The sequence below is a fragment of the Patagioenas fasciata genome, chromosome 2 (genome assembly GCF_037038585.1).
Source record: "Patagioenas fasciata isolate bPatFas1 chromosome 2, bPatFas1.hap1, whole genome shotgun sequence".
In the NCBI taxonomy this organism is placed as follows: Eukaryota; Metazoa; Chordata; class Aves; order Columbiformes; family Columbidae; genus Patagioenas; species Patagioenas fasciata.
In genome coordinates this window covers 88,454,734-88,478,682 of record NC_092521.1, presented here as the reverse complement: position 1 = coordinate 88,478,682, position 23,949 = coordinate 88,454,734, and the positions used below count along the sequence as shown (strand labels likewise).

At 40.9% G+C, this 23,949-nt stretch overlaps 1 protein-coding gene across 2 annotated transcripts in view; it reads right to left on the bottom strand.

Annotated features, from left to right (window-relative positions):
- Positions 1-23,949, bottom strand: part of PHLPP1 (PH domain and leucine rich repeat protein phosphatase 1) — a 144,062-nt gene that overhangs the window by 59,231 nt on the left and 60,882 nt on the right. For both annotated transcript variants that reach the window (XM_065830890.2, XM_071804521.1), the window contains exons 2-3: positions 4,690-4,886; positions 2,567-2,692 (exon numbers count right to left, since the gene is read on the bottom strand). In XM_065830890.2, the coding sequence (XP_065686962.1) occupies positions 2,567-2,692; positions 4,690-4,886 (323 nt within the window). The remainder of the gene's footprint in view (positions 1-2,566; positions 2,693-4,689; positions 4,887-23,949) is intronic.

Genomic DNA, 23,949 nt, shown 5'->3' with positions numbered 1-23,949 from the left:
CAGTACACATCAGGACCATGAAGGACTGCAGGAAAACCACCACTGAATGTACATTAATATGAATGCCAGTTTCAAAACAAATGCCCTTAAATAACATCTATATTTAAAATGCAGTCTTAAATATTATTCATAATAATTCACAAAAGTGCAAGTACTATATACATCACCAGGATTATAGAAGAATCTGTAAGCATCATGTGACCCAGCCCTTAATAAGCAACCAGAAGCTCCGACTCAGAGAGCAGTAACATCTGCTTGCCTTTACACAAACAATCCTTTACATGGTATTTTCTTGGTTAGCAAGAATATTTCAACTTCTTTGAACCTGAGTAGCTTCCAAACACTTGAGGCAGAGTACCTCACATAAATGCTGGGGTTTTTTTCTGCATGAGAACACTAGCTTGCCTGAACTACAGCGCTGAAGATGAAACATTTTCTCCTTCATTTGTACATGTAAATCAGGGATGATGAACCTTACAGTTAAGCACTTGGACATGAACAGCATCATTTGGAGGAAATCTGAGTTACTTTTGCAGCATTCCCAGTTTCTCTGTTTCTGTTCTTCAGAAGCAGTGTTAATGCACAGCACTTCCTATACAACTGCCCTGCCTACAATCATGTTTGTCCCTGTTTCTCAGTTTAAGAATAGAAAATGCAAACATTAAAAAAGCAATGTGAAGTGGCACAGTACTGTTTCAAACTCCATGAATCCAGAATGCTGACTCTCAGATTTTGGGGCTGGGGGTTGGAGAGTTCAGGGAAATGAACCATCACTTTTTCCTCTAAGCATGTTTTACCAACAAAAAAAATAGCATAGCAAGCTTCTTCAGTTCTGACAGTCTAAAAACACACTTCGAACCATTTATTTATTTTCTACTCTTACATAAGAAAAATGGGAGGCTATCATGAGGGCATGGGGATATGTTCTCATGCTGGCTGTCGTCCCAATGCTGTTAGTCATTTGGGTGAACCAGAGAGAAAGAGAGAAGCACAGCATGGCACAGAACAAGCTCACACTGCCAGTAATTCAGAGGGGCTCTCTGGCTGTTTCTCTCTATTTCTGAAGTTCATTGTCTTCCACTGTTTTTCTCACTCATTAGATTTGCCTTTCATTTATCTGATGTCAAAGCCTCTGGAGATGAAAGGGTACTACTCTCCCAGAGAGAGCCACAAAGTGGCAGGAACTCAAAAACCTGACAGACCGTGCCCTTACTGTATCACGAAACATGCCTTGGGGATTTTTACCTTGAGGCTTAACAGACCTGAGCAGGGATGTCAGAACAGCATCTTTAAAGAGAATGTTAAAACTTACCAGGAAAAAAACCCAACAAAACACAACAACAACAACCGCCAACCAACCAACAACCACTAAAGCATGTTTTAAATTATGCCTGTGTTGGGAGGTGCAATAGTTACTGCTCAAAGAAAGTTTGATATAACAATCAAACCTCATAAAAAAACCCCACAACCCAGGCTGTACCACTGGCAATGGGCCGGAGAATACATTATTGCAATCTGAAAACACAGAACACATCTAGTGTGCCATAAATACCTCTAAGTAGTAGTATATAAATTCATGTTGCTTTTACATAGCAAAGAGCATGGACAGCCCTATTGTAGTATAAAACTAATCGACAGTTTAGGCCCAAGCAGACAACCAAAGGCCTGACAGCAGGGCAAAAGAACTTGTGTTTAAAAACAAAAACAAAACCCCCAAACAAAAAAAACCAAAACCAACCAAAACCCCCAAACAACAGCAAAAAACCCAAACTGAAACAAAAAACAACAACAAACAAACCCCAAACAACAACAAAAAAACACCAACACAAAACAGCAGTTAAAGATACATAAATTACAGAGTTCTATCAAAACAGTGGCAGGGATTAAGAGATAAACAGGTAATTACAAAAACAACCTTTCAACAACACAAAGTGGAACTGAACAGTCAAATGAAATATTGCAGGACCTAAACTCCCATAATAAATTGTGCTCTAAGCACAATAAGAAGTTTGGTTTATGAAGACTTCAGCTAGTAATTTTTTCAGTGACGTAAAATTATTGCTTATTAAAAAATAATCAAGCAGTTACAAAACTAAAGAGAGATTCAGCAACAATTTCAAGCAAGAAAAAAAAATTCCTTAAATTTAGCAATTCAATCTTTATGCTCTGTGTAGGAATCAAATTTGAAAAGCCTGTCACTATTTCAGATTTTATTAACACCAAAACAAAACTTTTTAAACTGAAATTGACAGTTACATTTGTCATCCTTTTTCTTCTAATGATCTCACTCCATCCATCCAGCTGGATCAAGATGAGGGACAAAGTCCAGCACAGAACTTTGCTTACACAACCACTGTAGAAAGAATTCTCAGTATAAACACAGAAAAATTTACCTCCCTATTGTCTGTTAATCAAGAGCTCTTAAACTGAGGGGTTTTTTGTGCACCACTAACAGCAGCAGCAGTTCACAATAATGAATCCAGAAGAGGGATCACACTGCTGCAAGACAGATCTGGGGGAAACACTACAAATATCCCATACAGGCAGGAATTAGTGTTCTTCTCACCTTCGATGCTTGTCGAAGCCACCGCAAATATTCAGTGAAGTTATCAAAACAAATGTAGTAGGTCTGGCTTTGAGGTCCAGAGGAGCTAAAAGCTAAACAGTGCTGGTGCTTTTTCACTTCTTCCACCTAAAGTAGAGACATAAAACCGTTAGTGAACAAGAATAAAAAGCCTCTTTTTTGCAAAACTTCCCAGGACAAAGTTAAAGTGTGCCCAAGAGAAGCTCTTCAAGTAGAGCTGTACTAACCCTCTCAAGCAGCCAAGCTGGATCTTGGCTGTCAAATATTCATGAAGTCTAAGCAAGCATAGAATGAGAACAGAAGGACAAAGGAACCAAAGGAGAAAAACACCAACAACGTAAACATTTTGAGAGTGAGCACCATAAAAGAATTCCCAGTGAAACACATTTAAAGCTATCTTTATACAACCTAAAGAAGTACAATTTATACTCCTGGTTATTAAAAACAGGCTTAACAAAATGCTTCTCTTACAGCCCAATTAAATTCCTTGGCATTTCTCAACTTGCTAAAAAACACCCAGAATACATCATTCTGCTACCATACACGAGAAGTCCCACACAACTTATGGTCTCAATGGCTCAGCACCACATTCTGGAAAGCCTTTGCAAACCAGGAAGTGCAGAGTATTTATGGGGTTGAGAAAGAATATTTTTTGAGCGATAATTTAAAAAAACATTTAGTTCTGTGCCAAGCATCCTCCTCCCAAGCTTTGTCAGCAGAAGCCCTCAGTACATTTTTCTCAGCTTGGTTCTCCTTTTCATTTAAAATTTGTTGTCAACTTTCTGCTTAACACATTCTGCATGTTTTGCATTACACAATGTATTTCTGTGCAAAACCAACTTAGAAATTCCATGTTAAGCAATTAAAAAAAAATAAAGGTACATAATCTCTAATCTTTTTTAAATTTGGAAAAAAAGAAAAAAAAAAAAATCTTTTTGTCTCAAAGAAATAGTTGATGGGGACCTGAATCCTGTCCTCTCCAGTGTGCTGTAGCCAGGAATACAATTCACTGTCAGAGTTCACCCACTGCTCCTAAAAATGGACAATGTCCAGGAAAGCACTGAAGATTCATGTGAAGAATTATGAAAGGAAATAGGAAAAACAGCTCCTAGAAGGCAGCACTACTTTCCACATTGCTAGCATAGAATATTAACGAATCAACTCTAGTCTGCAAATATAACATTGTGAAGCTTGTTTCTCTCCCAATGACTCTTAAGAATCAAACTTGTCAATATGCACAGTAAAGGAGCATTACTTCAGGGGTACATTCATTCTCAAGCTAATGATTGTCTTCCTATTACCGTGGCTAATCAAGCCAAGAATAGTGTCCTGAAACACTATTTAGGTCGAAATAGTAATGTTGTAATCTTACTGTTTTCACTAAAGTTTCACAGAAATACAGTATAGTTGAGGGGGGAAAGGACCTCTGGAGGTCCTCTGGTCCAAGCCCCCTGCTCAGGGAGGACCACCTACAGCTGTTCGACCAGGACCATGTAAACATCTCCAAGGATGGAGAGTCCACAACCTCTTTGAGCACTCCCTGCCAGTGCTCAGTCATCTTCAAAGTGAAAAAAAAAAAATTCCCTTGTGTTCAGACTGGACCTCCTGGGTTTCTAATGTAATCAATCAGAAAAAGTCAAGTTTCAGCTTTTTGCAAGTAAATTTGTTCATTGCTGTTAGCTTACAACAGACCAATATTCACACAGTGCTGAACACTCTAAAAACCCCAATGTTCAAAATAAGACCATGGTCTTACTGGTTAGTTTTCAGATCTAAGAATAACCCAGCATGGATAAAACCTGGATGAGGAAGCATGGTATGGATCATATGCAGTACTACTACTATTGCACATATAAAACATTGAACACTGCACACAAGAACACACACTGAATGTGCTTCCCTTGCTTTTCTTTAGCATTTTAATCAAAACATTGTAAATTGTTAAATATTACTTTTATCATAATAAAAAATAATTTATATACTTTGATAATCCCATTTACAGAAACAAGCTTTTGTGGGGTCAGAATCACCATAATTGAATGCAATCTTCTTTGTGTAAAGAGACAGAGGTTAAGCAAGTAAATACATAAAATAAAATCTCTTACTTTTCCACCAATTAAAGGGAGGACATGCATCTTTCCAGTCTGGCTTTCTTTTACTGATGAGACAATTAGGCATGTTCCACAAAGGATAGCTTGGCGTCTTGTCCATCTGTTGACTGGCAAATGTATTTTCCCTTTTCGAACGTTGTACATTCCTGAGAGCTGAATCCGTTCAGAGCTGCCAATGCTGTGGGGCTTTCCTGAAATAGAAACAAAAGCATCCACTTAATCACAGAAAATCTTTGCCACTTTCACTCAAGTCATCCTCAGACTTTATCAGCAAGTTTTCAAGCTACAGACTGCCATGAAACAAATGAAATGCAGCTTTAAAACCATGCAAGCAGGTAATTTAGTATCAGCTTTCATACAGCCTTTTTTCATAGGTAGAACTACATAACAGGTTGGTATAATGGAAAGCAGACCACAGTCTTGCAGTACATTAAATAATCTGCAATAGTCACAGAAGTACCAATTAATGGTACCAGTCTTCTCTATGGCACCTGTAAACCAAATATTCATCCTCAACAGTAATGATGTGGTTACTCTTGAGTTCATGGTTTGTTAATTGCAAAAGGGGGTGATGTTCTCCATGCTGACCTGCATCTTTGCACTCTCATGCCCCTTCTGGGCATCCTTAAGCAGTCTGCACAGCTCCCATGGCTCCACAAAGAAGATCCTGCTCTCTCCAGCCACCCTGTTCAGCCCAAACCCCACAGCAGAGGCAGCACTCTGAGCCACAACGTAAACAAACAGATGCAACCTAGATGAAACTCCTCAAAGACCCTGCTTCAGTCTGAGTAGAGCTTTGAAGTTATTTTGTCTATACTGCAATGAATCCACTATTTATAATAACTCCCATTGGTAGCAAGACTATCAATTAGACCAAACCAGTTAAATTACTTCAAGCGGCTCAGATTCTACTAATCTAATTTATTAATACGATTTTACTCTATAGAAACCACCACTAACAACAGCAACGCAAAGACAAGCATCTCTCATCTCTGCTTTTACAGGACCACATTTCTTAGGAGATATATGGGAAGAAGCACAATTTGCTCTTTCTAATCTGAAGTATTTATCCACATCAAGTGACCATATTGAACTTTAAACATCCCAGCTCAGATCTGAGTGATCCAAACATAGAGTCTTCTGCAAACAGAGATGACAGGTAATCATGTTCAGGTTAAACCAGCTGAAATTTCTGGAATACCCATGTTGGTGAAACTTTGGAAGGGAGCTCCCCTGGATAAATGAACCAAAGGCTACATTAATTCCAAGTAGCTTTCCCTTAATGATATATCACACATTTTCCTACAGTAATCTTTACCAAAATTCCTCAAAATCAAGGAATTAATAAGTAGCTCAGACTCCAGAAAAGCAAGAGAGTTGATCCTGTCTTCTCACCCAGTATTTCATACCAGTGCCAATGAAACTGCAGCAGTGACGACTACTGCAGACTGTTACTCCAATTTGCTATTACTCTTGCCTGTATGACAGCTCATCTGTCTCAATGAGTCTGGTCTTGCCTTCAAATTATCTACAGGAAGACAGAAGACACCTACCACATGGCCTACCCACTGCTGTTCTCTCACCCCTGCCTACCCTATGCCAATTCTTGCTCTTATCTTTAAAAGCAGCCTTCTTGAATCTTCCTGCCGGTTTAATGAGCCAAGACTTGGCATAGTTACCCTCAAGCCTTGCTCTGCTCTAATAAACACTAGCATTTAGGCTACTGATGTCTGCCAGTTTGGATCAGCACAAACATCACTGTTGCTTGAAGCTGAAAGACCGAAACTTTTATTCCTGCAGGGTATCAGCATCTAATATAAAAATAGGTGCCCCAAGAAAGCAGTAATTTCACTGTGAAACAAATTCAAATCCAAGGACAAAAGCTGTGGATAAACACCTTCTTTAAGCCTGACAGAACTGGGGGGAACAAGGGACATCCATTCTTTGCGAAGCTACAGAAAGACTGATAGGGAATACAAGTAAACCAGATCAACTCAGCCTTAATTAAACACAAAAGCTGAATCAGACATTATATTTGGAATATGAAAATTGTGGCTGCTAAAGTAACCTTGCTTGGGCAGAATGACAGACTCCATGCCACAAACTATTGATTAAAGAATCAACCTTATGTGGAAGAAATGTAATGGAATAAAAAGTGCCTGAGAGGTATTAATAGTATGGCTGTATAAGGAATCATTGCCAGGGGTGTGGGCAGTTTCACCTCAAAATGACCTTTTATGATCCTCTTCCAGGGCCTATTTCTGGCTGTATGCCAACTTCACTGGACAAGCACAACGCACTGCTAATGGAACTCCTCAGGACTGCAAAGCACAACCTCAGTCCCTTGGGAAGCCAAGCTCATTTGGCAATACAGCCTAATGCAACTTTACCCATCCAGGAACAGAGGGCATAATTCACACTTAAAAATGGGCAGACCTGTGTCCTGGAAAATACCAAACCTCAGAAGTTCCTTGGGATTATGGGAGGTAACAAAGAGGATGAGCTCCCGTTACAGTGCTGCAGCCAAGAGGCTTGCTAGGAAACACAACAGCATTCAGGAGCAATAGAGAAGTAACATTACCCTGCCCAGTCTAGTGGTAAAGCGACTACCACGCTGGGTGCCCACACTTCACAAAAAACGCTGAAAAGTTAGTCTTCAGAAGAGTTTCAGGAAATAAAAAAAGATCAGAAGCCCAAGAAACTCACTTCCTAGGACCAGACTAAACAATCCACTCTCTTCGACCAGCTACATGAAATTAGGTACAGCTGTATCTGTAAAACTACTCAGAAGTCTCTAAAAGGCAATTCTTTAAATTTTGTATGAATTCACAGAGGTTTTAAGTCTCAAGTCACAGTAACAATTAGTACCATCAGTAAATGTTTACTAGAAAAGCCAGAAAAGAGCTACCACTAGAAGTATTCATGCTAGGTATGAACTGTACTTTCTGTCAAACTTCAGATTTGAAGGGAAAATTAGCACGGTAAGAATCTTCAGTTATTCTTACAGAGAGACATAGACATATATATATATATATACACACATATATATAATCTGAAGTTACATATATAAACAATAGCTCCTTCATACTCAAAGAATTTAAGGTACTTCTTCCCACTAAGTACTGCCCTTGCTTCATGAAAGCTAGAAGATTCCTGATGAGAACATACAGAAACAAAATACTGGGACTATTTAATTAAAGCAAATGGTTTATCTCTTCTTATTCATGTCTGCCTCTCTACATAACCAACCATCTGGTTGGACCACACGATTTTTTGAGGTCCCTTCCAACCTGGGCTCTTCTAGGAGTCTATGATTCTGCAACTTGCAAAACCCACATTTAATATTGGATCGCATGTTGTTGCCTCAGACGCAATCTGCTCACATATCATTCAGTTTTCTTCCTGCTAAAGGGTTATAATCATTGAGATTTGTTAGTAACACAATGTTCTATTATCATGGAGGAGGGTGCAGGCAGACAGTCAAAAGCCACTGACTTATTTTGATTTTAAGCAGAGGTTATTCAAGGACATACCCACTAGTCATGGAACCAGATCCCTAAATCCACAAAAGTTTTGCAGGTAACTGGGAGCAAAAGCTGTTGGACAAGAATCAGCTTTGCCTACTGAAAGATAAACTTGAACAGACTGCAGCTTTAAAGAGCTTGGATATCTGCTGCCAGAAGAGCATAAAAGCAGGTAAAGTTGAAACAACAGGGACCTCTGCCACAACAGGAGGTTGGGATGTGAGAACAGTTCAAAGTAACTCTGACACTGGCTCCTCCTCATGTGAGGAGCAGAGCAGCAGGTGCTCCACAGCAGGGCTCCTGTGAGGGGGTTCACACCTGACACACTGGTGAGTGCGGGACAAGGACAAGGCTCAGAAGTGTACCTGCTTTTTCCACGGCATGGGAAAGAATCAAATGAGAAGGCAAACGACCTTTTTCTTCCAAGTTTACAGAAGGGATGGGACAATTTGGACTTCACCAGAATGCCTTTAGGCTTAGGATCAAAGACCACAATCATGGCATGACCATAGTGTCACCACCAAAAACTAGTTCTTTTTGAGGTAACCTACCAGTTCCAGTGGAAACACCATTTTCAGTAAAAGCACCAGCAGTTCTGAAATTATGTTGCTCAATTTGTATCAAAGACCTCCTGTTCAAAATTCACAAGACTGCGCAAGGTTCACGTTATTTCAGTTTTAACTATACCCCAATGGAGCAGATGAGTTTTCACAGAGGCCTGTGATATTATACTGAAGCTGACAGTTGTGCAGATAAAATGGTAACTATGATCCTTTGTGGCTTGAAACATAAATTTGAATCCTGCCAAAAACTTACGAGATAATTATTGTTGCCTAGATCAGAGTGGAGGCAAATATGCCAGAACATCTAGAAGAGTTGCATACCAGAAAATGTTTTTCAAATGCTAAGTTCAACCAGGGTAGTTTGAGTATTTTAACAAGAAACCATAAAAAGATTATTTTTCATTCCTGTCAGGACTCCAAGACTACAGCAACTCCTAAGCACCCCCACAACAGGACTTTTGTTCTGTGTGAGGCATTGGAGGAGATGCCTCAAGGAATTATGAGCAGAGCACTCATTTGGCTATCTTGACATTCATTGTTGAATTCCTCTCAGTTTTAATTTGTCCCAAGTTCTGGAGGAAAAGTAGTGGTATTTAGAACATAGAGAAAAGCAGGGAATTTCACTGAAACGGTGGGATTGTTGTTGGAACTATGAAACCTACACTTCACTGGAAGCATGAATGGGACAACAGTTCCTTAACATCATGGAAAGACCACTAAGACCTCACCATGAGCAGCCTGAGGAAGTTCTGGGTATGCAACATACCGACATCCCACCTAGTGCAAAGACTTCAAACCTTATTAAATAAATACCCATGGCTACTTGCTTTGGATTCTGGAGTAAAGCTCTTTATCCTAGTGACAGAAGGCATATGGAATACATTACCATCAGAAGTTACAAAATACCAGCTTATTATGGGACATAAGAGTACTCAGGGAAAAAAAAAAAAAAAACAAAACACCAAAACACCTCTCTGCAGCCGTACAGCTGATTAAGTTGCAAGTAGTTATTATTCCCTCCTGTTTGAAAAGTACAGCCAATAAAGCCTGCCTCTAAAGAACGATTTAAGACATTACCAAAGTAAGAGTGGGGAAAAGCGCTGACATAAGAAATGCATTCACTTCTGTGCAGCACGTCTTATTTTTATTACTAACATTGGTCTGACGGAATGAAAACTAAAAATTCTCCAAGACCTGCATGGTGCAGCCAGCCCGGCCAGCTGGAGCAACTGCCCACCCTGAGCCATCTTGGGCACTCACCAGCAGTAAGAGCAGCTTAAGTTATTCAGTAGGAATCATGACTAAGTTTGAGGCTTTTCAGAAGTGACTGAATGACTCTGAGTGCCTAATTTAGGGATGTCCTTTTCGTGCTACAGCTGGGCCAGCTACAGAGGTCGTCATCCTCATCTGCACACTGCAGGGCCCCTGGCCTGAGGCCAGCATTGCATCAACCCTACTGCATCAGCTGCTCGCCGTAAGCCGGTGCCTAAGCCCTTTCAGACAAAACAGGCTGCTTTAATTTCTTGCCTCTCTTTTCAACTGACAGGCCTTAGGGACAGCTCACCGTGAGTAGTTCAGCGTGGGGAGCAGAGGAATGGCATGTAGGGGCCAGAGCTGTAACACGGTGGCTGCTGCTGGAGAGGATATGTAATTAAACCCACCCACAGCTTTCAGCAAGCCATTTCAGAAATAACATATTTCACACACTAACACCCTGTGAACATCAAGTCTTGTATGCATTGGAGACAAAAAAAAACCCTTGAAAACCACCAGTCAGCTTTGAAGACTTTGGTCTGAAGCCACTAAGGAAAGCTGGACTATTTCCTAGCCAGCAGGGTGAAATCAGGGGAGTGGGTGGCAGCATCTCAGTTCACACCTGGAGCGCTGTCCCCATCATCCCTCTGGACTGAAATCAGGAACACCTCACACCTGTCTTGCCTGCAAGCCTGTGACTCCAGGCTCAGCACTGGTCTTGCCTAAATATAAGCACAATGAGGCCTCAATTAGCTCAAAACACTGAAAAGCCCTTGAGTATCTTTGCCCACCCTTCAGGAAACTGTGCCATAATAGCTGGTGCTGAGCCCTTACTGCCAGAACATTCTGCAGATTTCTACTTTTGCTCGAACCCTTTCATTAAATACAGATAAAGCTACTGCCTGCAATGTTTTTGAAGCTTCTCAGTCATTTAAGGCTGCTTCCCCTTGTATTCTTGTCAAACTAAGGACAGCAGTGATGACTTCAGGCAAGGCCCAGTGCAATGAGATGTATAAAAATAAAGCAGCAAGTTGGATTTAAAAAAAAAAAAAAGCAGCAAAGGAAGCAAAAAAGCACAAGCAGAACCTTGGAACCTACTGTATTGCTTTCATCTTTATTTTAAACTTATGAAGAAAACCTACTTGCAATTACACAGTTATTGTAAGTATTTTTTCCTTGCAAAGGTCCACATTGTCATAATTTAAGAACAACAGCATAGAATACGCAGGTTTTATATTTGACTAAGACCAAAGATTCACAAGTAGTAACTACCAGCAACCGAGGATGCTTTTGCAAAGGTAACAGACCAAGTATACGCAGAGCAAAATTTCTCCCGGCAAACCATTCCATAACCAGTGGTTGAACTTTCGCACTCAAGTCTACTTAGACTTTAAAAAATTCCTATAAGTTAACACAAGGTCGGCAGAGCAGAAGACATATAAGCCTTTAGTCTTTGTGAAACATATTCCTACTTTACAGGAAGATCAACCTTAAAGACAAGCATTATCAATATATCATGTGATACAATAAAACATAGTTACTGATTTTACAGCAATAATCCTGCCTTACATTAAATCCTCACTGAGGGAAAGGTTTGTATGAATTTCCTAATGCAGAAAACATCCCTCTCTTCCTCCTCACTGAGACAGAGTTCAGTGTTTGTTCACTTCATCATTCATAGAATGACAAAATCACTTAGACTGGAAAAAAACATTAAGAACATTAAGTCCAACCATAAACCTAACACTGTCAAGTTCACCACTAAACCATGTCCGTAGGTGCCACCACGTACACATCTTTTAAACACCTCCAGGGATGGTGACTCCACCACTTCCCTGGGCAGCCTGTTTCAATGCTTTACAACCTTTTCCATGAAGAAATGTTTCCTATCATCCAATCTGAGCCTTCTCTGCTGCAACCTGACGCCACTTCCTCTTCTCCTGTCACTTGCTACTTGGGAGAAGAGACCAACACCCTCCACACTACAACCTCCTTTCAGACAGTTGTAGAGAGCGCTCAGGTCTCCCCTCAGCCTTCTTTTCTCCAGGCTAAACAGCACCAGCTCACTGAGCTGCTCCTCATCAGACTTGCGCTCCAGAGCCCGCACCAGCTTCCTTGCCCTTCTCTGGAGTGTCTCCAGCACCTCAATGTCTATCTTACGATGAGGAACCCAAAACTGAACACAGGTTTCAAGGTGTGGCCTCATCAGTGGCGAGTACAGGGGGACAATCACTTCTCTAGTCCTGCTGGCCACAGTATTGCTGATACAAGCCAGGATGCTGTTGGCCTTTTTGGCCACCTGGGCACACTGCTGGCTCATACTCAGCTGTCTGCCAATCAACACCCCCAGATCCTTTTCCCCCAGGCAGCTTTCCAGCCACTCTTCCCTGAGCCTATAGCGCTGCCTGGGGCTGTTGTGACCCAAGTGCAGGACCCGGCACTTGGCCTTGTTAAACCTCATACAATTGGCCTCGGCCCAATGATCCAGCTGGTCCAGATCCCTCTATATGGCCTTCCTACTCTCCAGCAGATCAACACTCCCACCCAACTTGGTGTCATCTGCAAACTTACTAAGGGTGCACTCGATGACCTCATCCAGATCATTGTAAAGATATTCAACAGAACTGGCCCCAATACTGAGCCCTGGGGAACATTGCTCATGACCGGCCGCCAAGTGGATTTGGCTCCATTCTCCACAACTCTTTGGGCCCAGCCATCCAGCCAGTTCTTTATCCATCAGAGAGTTCACCCATCCAGGCCATGAGCTGCAGCTTCTCCAGGAGAATGCTGTGGGATATGGTGTCAAAGGCCTTGCTGAAGTCTAAGTATACAACATCCATAGCCTTTCTCTCATCCACTAAGCGGGTCACCTTGCCATAGATCAGGTTGGTCAGGCAGGACCTGCCTTTCATAAACCCATGATGACTGGACGCGATCACCTGGTTGTCCTGTACATGCCGCATGATGTCACTCAAGATGAGCTGCTCCACAACCTTCCCTGGCACCAAGGTCAGACTGACAAGTCTGTAGGTCCCCGGATCCTCTTTCTAGCCCTTCTTATAGATGGATGTCACATTTGTCAACTTCCAGTCAACTGGGACCTCCGCAGTTTGCCAGGACTGTTGATAAATGATGAAAAGTGGCTTGGTGAGCACCTCTACCAGCTCCCTCAGAACCCTTGGATGGATCCCACCTGGCCCCATCGACTTGTGTGTGTCTAAATGGTGTAGCAGGTCTCTAATCATTGCCTCAGACTATTGGGGCTTCACTCAGCTCCTCATCCCTGTCCAGCTCAGGGGGCTGGGTACCTGAAGCACAACTGGTCTTACTATAATATTAAAGACTGAGGCAAAGAAGGTATTAAGTACCTCAGCTTTTTCCTCATCCTTGTTACTACGCTTCACCTGAACACCTACTAAAGGAAGAAGATACTCCTTAGCCCTCCTTTTGTTGCTAATGTATTTATAGAAACATTGTTGTTGTCTTTTACAACAGTACCCAGCTTAAGTTCTAGTTGGACTTCAGCCTTTCTAATTTTCTCCTTCCATAACCTCACGACATCCTTCCAGGCCTCCTGAGTTGCCTACCCCTTCTTTCAAAGGTCATAAACTCCTCTTTTATTCCTGAATTACAGCTCTCTCTTCAGCCAGGCCGGTCTTCTTCCCTCATGGTTTGTCTTTTGGCACATTGGGGCAGCCTGCTCCTGCACCTTCAAGCTTTCCTTGTTGAAGAGCAACCAGCCTTCTGGACTCTTCTACCCTTCAGAGCTGCCTCCCAAGAGACTCTATCAATCAGGCCCCTAAAGAATTCAAATCTGCCATCTAGCAAGCCTGGTTTTATCCATTTCCCTCCTTCCAATTTAGTTAAAAGCTCTTTCAATAAGCCCTGCTAACTCCTGTGCAAGGATCTTTTTCCTCCTTTGAGACAGGTGTATCCCATCTGTTGCCAACAAGCCTGGTGTCATGTAAACCAATCCTTGATCAAAAAAAAACCCTGAATTCTGCCAGTGACACCAGGCTCAGAGCCAGGTACCAATCTGCTGGCTCTTCCTGTTTCTTCCCTCATCATTCCCTCAAATTGGAATGACAGAGTAGAACACCACTTGTGCTCTTGATCCTTAAGCAGTCCCAATTTCTTGTTTTCACAAGACCCACTGCCTCCACACAGAATCCCTAAAACCATGGTATCAATACTTTAAAATATATTGTAGGCAAAATTTAACAAAAATTACTTTTTTGTTTTTAAAAAGCTTTTCTATCAAGTGTCACATATTCATCAGTGGAAAATGGCTGCAATAGCTTTACTGTCAAAAGCTACATCTCAATCTGCATAAGCCAAAATCTAAGAGTGATTCAGCAGAATTAATTTAAAAGTCATTATTAACCAGCCAGACTTCTACACTACGATGCCTTAATAAAGGCAACAGGCTAAGGTAGGATGTGTAGTGGTGAACATGATGCTATTTGCAATTAAAAGCAAGCAAGCACAGTAAAAGTTCATCTGGATTACTATGTGGAGGCAGCAGACCCAAAGCCTTGGAATCCAGTTGTTCGGACCATAGTAAGTGAATTCCAGATCCGCCTCTCCAACGTATTTTGACAATTTTACAGTTGCATACAGCATGTATAAGCAAAACCCCAAAAACACAACCCCCTCAAATCAACTGAAAACCCACCTGTTCTTAAACTCTTCATCCCATCTATCCTTACAGGCGAAACACAGGTCCTTCATATTCAAACTCTCAGCCCTATGCATTCCCACCTACCTCACTGGTCTGCAGGAAGTTAAAGCTAGTTACATGCAGGCAGGTTTGTTTATTTCAGCAAAACAATGAGGCACTCAAGGCTCACTTGATGTGCGACTTCTGCTTGCATTAGAAATACAATGGGGTGTGGGCTGAATTCTGTTCTTATGTCCAAATACTTCGTTTTGAAGAAAGCTCATAAAGTGGAGAGAGTTGCCTGCTCTTCAGTAGCACAACTCAATACTATCTCCTTTGGGAAAGCACCATATGCCACCTCTAAAAGGAAAACTAACTGAAATATCCTGAGAAAGAACCATAAAAAAAAAAAACCTGTCATCTTGCTCCTGTGTTGTAACAAAGTTGTAAAAAGCTGCAATATTGGTCTAGAGGCTTCCAGGAAGTACTAAAAAACTCTCATCTTGAACTTACAATTCACTGAAGGAAGCTAGTGAAGAAGCTGTTCAGTGAGATCTTCTACCAAGTATTTTTGCTCAAAGTAAATTTAAAACAGAATTACTCTTCCACTGAGATTTGTGCTGGTATCTGGTCACATCCCTTATATAAAAAGAACACTTTAGCAACACATTTCAAATTAACCATTATTAAGATGGCTTCAGGAAACTCAACTTTCTGAACAGTTTTACCATTGTATGCACTGATATTAAAGAGGTGAAAATATTAAAGAGCTGAAAATTGAACAGATGGGGCTAAAAAGCTAAGCCTTACAAACTTTCCAGTAGCACCACAACTTGCGTAAGAGCATTTACGACTTCTGTAGGATGGGACCCAATGACTGCTCAACTGATCTTTCCCCTTTCTCCCCAACTCAGCTCCCATAAAGCACACCTGCTCAGGATGCTGGAAACGCACATTTATTTTTGTGAAGTCATGCAAAATTGAATTCTACTTGTTGTACTCCCAATGCACAATGAAGCCACAAGCACAGTAAAGTCCCTGGCATCTCAAAGGATACTTACTCTGTCTAAAACAATTGCTGTATTGGCAAAAGCTCTGAGCTAACCAACTGTTCTAGGCAAAGCTGAAGTCTTGATGGAATTCAAGAGCAAAATTGTACTGATGACTGCACTAAAGTTAACAGCAGCTTTCAGGTTTTATCAGTGTTAGATGCTCAACATGAAGTGCAGCAATGTAAGCTCAAAATAACTACTTGAACATGCACTCCTCTGAAACGGAACGACAGCCCCTGGCAGAAGTTCATCGGTATGTCTTAGTACTATGACAGAAAAATAGAAACCTGTGCTACTTACCAATAGAAGTTGAACAAACCTACACACACCCCTGCATGTACCTGCCCTGCCCTGAGGATGGAAGATGTGGCTAGTTGAATGTTTAAAAAAAGGGCAGAGGAACAAATACACACATGAGGTCAAAGACTGTTTCACATGAACTTTGTATGTAACACAAATACCATCTTCAACATTTTCTAGAATAAAATTCCACCAACTGCAAGATGACTGAACTCTTTTGTGCTTTACATGTGTTCTAGTTCTAAGTACAATGATTTTTCTCCTTCCTCTTTCATCAGAAAAAGAAGTCAGGTATTCTACAATACATCTAAAAGCATGTGGTAATCTAAAGCCTTGTAAAGGTGAAGTATTTTAAGTATGACATTTCCTACAATAGACTACTGTACCAGCATTACTGTATAGATCAAAATCTAAACTCAAATTTTATCACAGGACCCAGCTGATAAGCAGCTTATATCAAAAAAATTCTGTACAGCACTGCAAGGCTATTACTGGCACATCTCAATTAGGTCTAGTTTAAAAAATCCCAAATAATTGTGATATGGAACAGTACTTAAAGAGGTATATGGTGCCTGGTCAAGTCCCTCCAAAGTTTAGCACTGTAGAAAAAAGTCCAGAATGCTGGATTTGAAATTATCAACATCTACAATCAAAAGCCACATTACCTAATAAATAAAAGGAACTAGTAGGTAAAAACTGAGTGACTGCTTTCAGTTGCACAAAAACAGAAGAATACAAAAACCAGAAGAAAGAGCACCATCACATTAGTTGGAGAGAATTGTCTGTCAGTTTTAAACATGAAGCATTTCAAACTCAGCTTCATTAACAGGAGATTTTCATGCTATGACTAGAAGGAATTCTGGCTGGGCAATGTCCCTATAAGCCAATCTGACTTCATCATATCAGCCAGTCTGCTCAGAACTTGCTAGGTAAGCTTAGTTCATACATTTTGTGCCTATACCTTGGCTGCTTTCCCCACATAACAGTAGCCAATATTTGTGTGTGCATGTGATTTGATACAGTAAGTTAACACTTTTTTTTTCCAAATAGCTAGTGAAAGTAAGAGCCTTTCTGGTTTGCAGCTTTGAGTTCATTTAAGTGGCACAGAGCACATCTGCAGCTGCGAGTGAGAGCTGCAATAACCCAGGAGTACTCGCTTTGGCATTGCCTCTTTCCCCCTCCTTCCTACAACTCCATAGCTAGATACTGATCCTAACAATACTCCTAGACAGCCCTGCTTTTGCACTTCTCTCGTATCAGCAAGAACCGCTTCAAAGAATCACATGGAAACCTGGATGATGGAAAAGGAGAGACAGGATCAAGCGGGTACCGTTGGAAAGCTTCACTACCCCGATTTTGCCTGCCAACAGCCTTGCTTTGTTGCTGAAGAACATGCACTCTAAAGTGACTTGTGTCATTCAAGCGTTTGCTTTTTTAAATTTACATGAGAAAGTTTGGATTATGTTGACATACATCAAACTTATATGTCAATGCATGAAAATAGGTAGCAATAAAAGGTAACTTGTATCAAACTCTGTACTTCAGACCACATTCCTGAGAAAAAGCAAAGACAAGAGAAGCAAAGCTGATTTTATTAAGTGAGAAGAAGGAAACAGTGGGGAGTGAGAGATATGTATCATGAAGAAACATGAAAGGGAACGTTTTCCCAATGCCTTTCTACACTTGGAGACAGAGGCAGGGAAGATTTATCGCATGCCCACAGATATCGGATTTGACACCGTTTCTTCTCTTTTCTACTACAGAGACTAAAAGTAACCTGAGAGCATATGGGAATTGTCTAGGAGTGCATGTCATACAGTTTTACAAAGGAGAGCCAAAAAACAGAAGAGATTGGCTTTTTCCATTCCCCTTCTAAATTAAATCCACTATCACATATCTGAGTCATCCCCAAATCCACCAGTTTTCAGTCCAAAGCACTCCAAGGGTCTGTGAAAGGACAATCACAAGTGTTACCTCAAAAGGCTGACTACACTAAGGCTTCTTGTTTCATGTTAAATATCCCTGTAATAAAAATGTTGAAAATTTCCACACCCACAGCAAGAGGAGAAAAAGCCTGTACAAAGGTCTAGTTTTACAAGTACACAGTCTGATTTAGATCTTCTGAAGACTCTTTTATGTCGGGAAGTTATCTAGGAGAAATCAAAACAAGTTTCTAAGTTCAGCTTTGACAGGAAAGTGAGTGTGCTAAAAACAACCCCAGTAACTTCAAAATTCAGAGAACCACTTTAACTCAGGTTCATGGTAATTTTAGAAAGGTATCTGTAAATACTCACCATGAGTACTTTGTACAAGACTGGTAGGATCAACTTGAAGCTAGGGCTACTTGTCAAAGCTTTCTCCTCTCAGTGGAAACACTGAGAAGAGTCTGAAGTGCCTACACATATTTGAGGACTCCATCCTGAAAGTTAAGCACCTTGTTTACTGGCATTTGAATCCAAGACCTCTCAATACCAAGAGAGAAGAGCAGCTCAGTTGGACAGAGTTCAGTGTAACACACTGGACAGGATAGTCTGTTTAAGTATATTGATTGTGGTCAGACCATAATAGTATTTTATTTTCCTGCCATAAAAATGAATCATTTCTCTAGCATTGGAAAAAATATTGTGGCTATAAGAAACATCGTATTTAAACTGTTTACTTCAAAAAAGCAGAGCAACTTGAACTGTTCCACCCTCTATCCATGTCCAATACTAGCATCTAAAAAATGTTTGCTGATGACACAAAACTGGGGAGAGCTGTCAACACTCTCAAGAGCAGAGAGGCCCTGCAGAGAGATCTGGACAAACTGAAGAACTGGGCAGTCACCAACCACATGAAGTTCAACAAGGGCAAGTGGCAGATTTTGCACCTGGGACATGGCAACGCTGGATGCACATAAAAATTGGGGGATGAGATGCTGGAGAGCAGCTCTGTGGAGAGGGATCTGGGGATTCTGGTCAACAGTAAGTTGAACATGAGCCAACAGTGTGTCCTGGCAGCCAAGAGGGCCAACCATGTCCTGGGTGTATCAAGCACAGCATTGCCAGCCAGGCGAGGGAGGTGATTGCTCTGCACTGGTGCGGCCTCACCTGGAGCACTGTGTGCAGTTCTGGGCAACACAGGATAAAAAGGATATAAAGCTACTGGAGAGTGTCCAGAAGAGGTTATGAAGTTGGTGAAGGGTTTGGAGGGGAAGCTGTATGAGGAGCAGCTAAAGTCACTTGGTCTGTTCAGCCTGGACAAGGGAAGACTGAGGGGAGACCTCATGGGGCTACAGCCTCCTCACAAGGGGAGGAGGATAGGCAGGCACCAATCTCTTCTCTCCGGCGACCAGTAACAGAACCTGAGGGAATGGCAGGAAGATGTGCCAGGGCAGGTTTAGGTTGGACATGAGGAAAAGGTTCTTCACCCTGAGGGTAGTGGAGCACTAGAACAGGCTCCCCAGGGAGGTGACACTGCGCAGAGCCTGACAGTGTTCAAGAAGAGACAGGACAACACCCTCATACACATGGTGTGAACTGTGGGGCTCTCATATGCAGGGACATGAGTTGGACTCGATGATCCTCATGGGTCCCTTCCAACTCAGGACATTCTGTAATTCTACGATTTTTACAAAGGCACGAATCACATCACATTTGTTTTTTCTGAAGGCCATTTCACAAATCACCTCCACGCAGAGGAATGCAAACAGCCTGGGCTGCACAACCAAGTACCTACTGACAGAAACCCCCTCCCTATGCCATCGCACTGACTGCTTTACTGAACTCAACAGGGAGGAACGAAAGAAGGTGGATCAGAATCCCCTCCTCTGCCTCCCCTTTCCAGAGACTGACTGCATTACTGGATGCCTTTATCTTATGGATGTGTTGCTGCAATCTATATAGATCACTGCTAGAGCTGATCTCTCTAAAATATGTCTGAAGCTTGTCAGAAAAAAAAAAAAAAACAGGAAAAGTTTGTGAAGTGCTCCCATTAAGAAACATTTGCAGGACTAAGTTTCAAAAGCATTTTGAAAGATTTTTTGAAAGAATCCTTCCCAAAATACTACCTTTTAATTCCTCTGCCCACTCATCCTCCTTTGAGACAAATGAGGCTCCTGAAGATTTTTTTTTTTTTTACACTATCTATTTATGTTCCAAATATCTTCATCTCCACTCCAGTAAAAAAAGAGAAAGAAGAGGTCAAGGATATATTATATTTGCAAGCTGTTTTTTAATCCTCTGTGAATTGTCAGCACTTTAGTTTCATTTATAATATTGCAGAAACAAAAATTTGTTCAATGGTATTTATTATTAGGAGCGAAGCAATCATTAATTTTAATTACAACTGAACTATGTCCTTTGCACAAAGCAAGCGTGTTAGGTATAAAATTTCCAAAGGTTGCCAAGATATCATTCCATGATACTGCAAAACACTAGTATTCATGTTGATGATTTTTTTAATAGAAGTTTCATGTATGATAGTCAAGTTAACTGATTTAATAGATACTCTAATTCCTATGCATTTTAAGTAGCAGATTTCTAGATAGCTAGTCAGATTACATTCAGCTATATAAAGGACAAAAAAGACTTAAGCTGAAACACCATAAATTTATTCAATAGAATGTTTTTACCAAAGATAGTATAAGATGAAGAAAGCAATAGCATTTATTTTCTCTCATGTTTCATTCATATTTTGGATATAAACAAACCTAAAAATGAAATATAGGTGCTTAAAAAGAGCTTCCCTTGTATCTTAAGCAAAAACAAGTACGAAGAGAACAAACTTAAGATTATACATTGGTGAGCATTCTAAGTGTGAAGGCATACACAAGGAGATGGCACTCTAAGAAAGGACGTTGCAAGAACAGGAATTGGACATAATTATTTTATCAACAGCAAGTTAAATTAAGCCTGTTGTTCAGCAGCTGATGAAACTCAGGGCACTCTGCAGGACACAGGGAATCCACATAAGTCCCCAGAGCAGGTCCATTACTCTGCCCACACAAGAAACAAACCTAAACTGGTGTTGGTAAACACACCTGGTGGTATCAGGCAACAGGCCAAGTTTGCCAAATCTTCAACCCCCACCCCCACAATGCCGGTTCCCCAGAGAAAATGGGGAACGGCTGCTCAGTCAGCTATTGCTGCCTGAATAGGTGAATCTGGGCACTGTTATAGCTGAGCTGGGAACTGCTGTTGTCATCATCATACAGCACCACATGTGTGCTTGCATCTGCATAGAATCACAAAGTCTTTTTGGTTGAGGAGACCCTCAGGATCATCAAGTCCAACCATAACCTAACTCTAGTACTAAACCATGTCCTTAAGAACCTTGTCTATACATCTTTTAAATACCTTCAGGGATGGTGACTGCACCACTTCCCTGGGCAGCCTCTTCCAGTGTTTGACAAGTCTTCCCATGAAGAATTTTTTCCTAGTATGCTCGTGCCTGTGTAGGGGGAGAATGACAAGGCCCTAAAAGCTGCTTTCTCTGGCTAGAGACCTGAGCAAGGGAACCCCTGCCACTACCACCATCAGAAGCACCTCTCTGAGAACTTGGGCAATCAACTGCTTGGTGACAGAGGCAAAAAAGGCAGCCACGGTCACCAGCGAGTGCTTTCAGCTTCGAGAGATCCTGGCATCAGTATTTCAGTTTTGTCATCACACCTAGATTATGACAGGGAAGGCTTATGAACAGTCACACACCAGGGGAACATCCGCAAAGGTCTACAGGGAGGTAGGGACGAGAGGGAGAACTGCCCTCCAAGGCCAGAAAGTGAAACGCTTCCCCCTGGTTGCTCTTGTTTGTCTTGCTCCAAGTCCTACTCATAATCTGAGTTTTTGTAGCGGCCTGCCACAGGTTTCTGAACCAAAGTAAACAAGTGATCTGGAATGTAATGAAGGAAAAGGAACTGTGTAGTTTACCTCATCCAATTTGCATTTTGCATATTAACTCCTAATATAAAAAGCTGTTTAGCCACATTTTCTCTTGCTGCTCCACTGAACTATTTATCATTAGAATTGTTAATATAATGTGAACACTCACGAGGCGAGTTTAAAACATTTTGGTTCACATTTACTTTAATTGTCTTTTTCCTACAAAAGCATATAGTTGTCTTGACTGTGCATAAACAGAGAGGCTTTGAGCATGCATAGTGGCTGCACTCAAACATTTATATAACTTAGCATTTCAACAAGAAACATTCCCACAAGTTTCTTGACCTCTGCTCTTGGGGAGAATGAAATCTTTTTCCTATAGTCACTGTTAGTTAACACTTTTTTTTTGCCCTCCTTGAAATGCTTTTGCTATTCCTTTGCCTCAAGTTTTGTTACTTCCAAGGCAGAACTCACCACCATCTCCACAAGCTGACTCCAGCGGCACTTCATGTGTTTCCCAAGGATGAAATGAACAGGCCAAAGTCCTGTTAGGAAGGCTTGTAAACCAAGATCACAGTTACTTAATGTAACAGAGACCATTTTCCTGAAGCTACCTTAAATGTATGGTAAAAATGGTAGAAAGCACATTATGAATATTAGACCAATGCTCAACCAGGAACCAAGAACACCACATAATCAGTCCAGGAATTTTGACAGATTTCTAAATTTAAAATAATCAATTGAAAACTTGCCCTAACAAGTTGGAAACAAGGCACTCAAATTTGTAAGACACCTCTGGGGAAAGCCAGCTAGCATGTTCTAACACTCCGAAATATGTGCGGCAAGCCAACTAAAGCTTGCTATCAGATAAAACTGACCACTCTTCACCAAAAAATGGGCTTTGTCTGAACTTCTGACTTGGACTTGGAGATTTCAGCTCCAAGGAGGTGATGAAATAGAGTCCAAGGAGTTCACATAAGTTTCAAATTCCTTTGACTGTTGTTGGAAAGTAAATTAATCAGTTCACCAGAGCCTGAAAATTAGAAGAAATACAAATATCTTCTTTTTTAATGATCTTATTTGCTTCTTAATTGAGAAAGTTTTTCTTAAAAATCTAAACTGAAAGAGATACTGGTCTTATCAGCTCAATTTGAAATGGCCAAATCTATATAACTTAGTCATTTTAAAATAAGAACATTAACCACCTCGGGGGGGGGGGGGGGGGGGAATGTGACAGCAGCAGTTTTAGAAAGATCTGGCCAAAAGATCACAATAATGAAAAAAACATATTTAGAAAATCTGTCCTTTCAAAGCCTAAGACTCCTTATCAAGTCACCTTCAGCTTTATCTACATAACTCTTAAGCAAATTATAACATTCCTGCTGAAAAAGGCTAGTATTTAGTGTATTCTTCTAACTTTCTCAGGCTAAAGGATAGTGATGCTCTAAGGCAAACAAGGAACAAAACACATTTAAGATACATTTCTCTGAGATATACTACTGAAAGATAAACGATGCTATCAAGTACAAGACTTATCCAGCATGACATAGATAGCTTCTTGCTGCAGATGTACCCCTGACAAAAACAAATGCTGTGCAAGGCTGGAAAAAACAGGAATGCTGCAGGCTCCAATGCTGCTGCATGCTTCCCTACACGCTTCCCAGTTAACCAGGATAGCTGCCTCTGGTATACTGTCTTGTTATTAGGTTTTAAAAAGCCTACCCAGCTTCAACAGAAAAAGCATAAAGCAACAACACCACTTTTATTGACAAAAGGCATCTTCAATTTATTAAAATTGTATAGATGTGATTAACTTCCATACTTTATATAACATACAAGTTATTTTGATTTATTGTCTCTTCTTGAGGGCAGCACATCAGATGTAACACTTTAAAGCGGACAAGCCAACAGCATTATACCAATCTGTGTAGAAAAAAAAATGCATTCAGCCTAAGTATCACTAGAGATTAGTCTCCTATGTTATGTGCTGTGTTCGAAGAATAGTACCAGAAATACATGATCAGAAAGGTAAAAGGAGCCTGT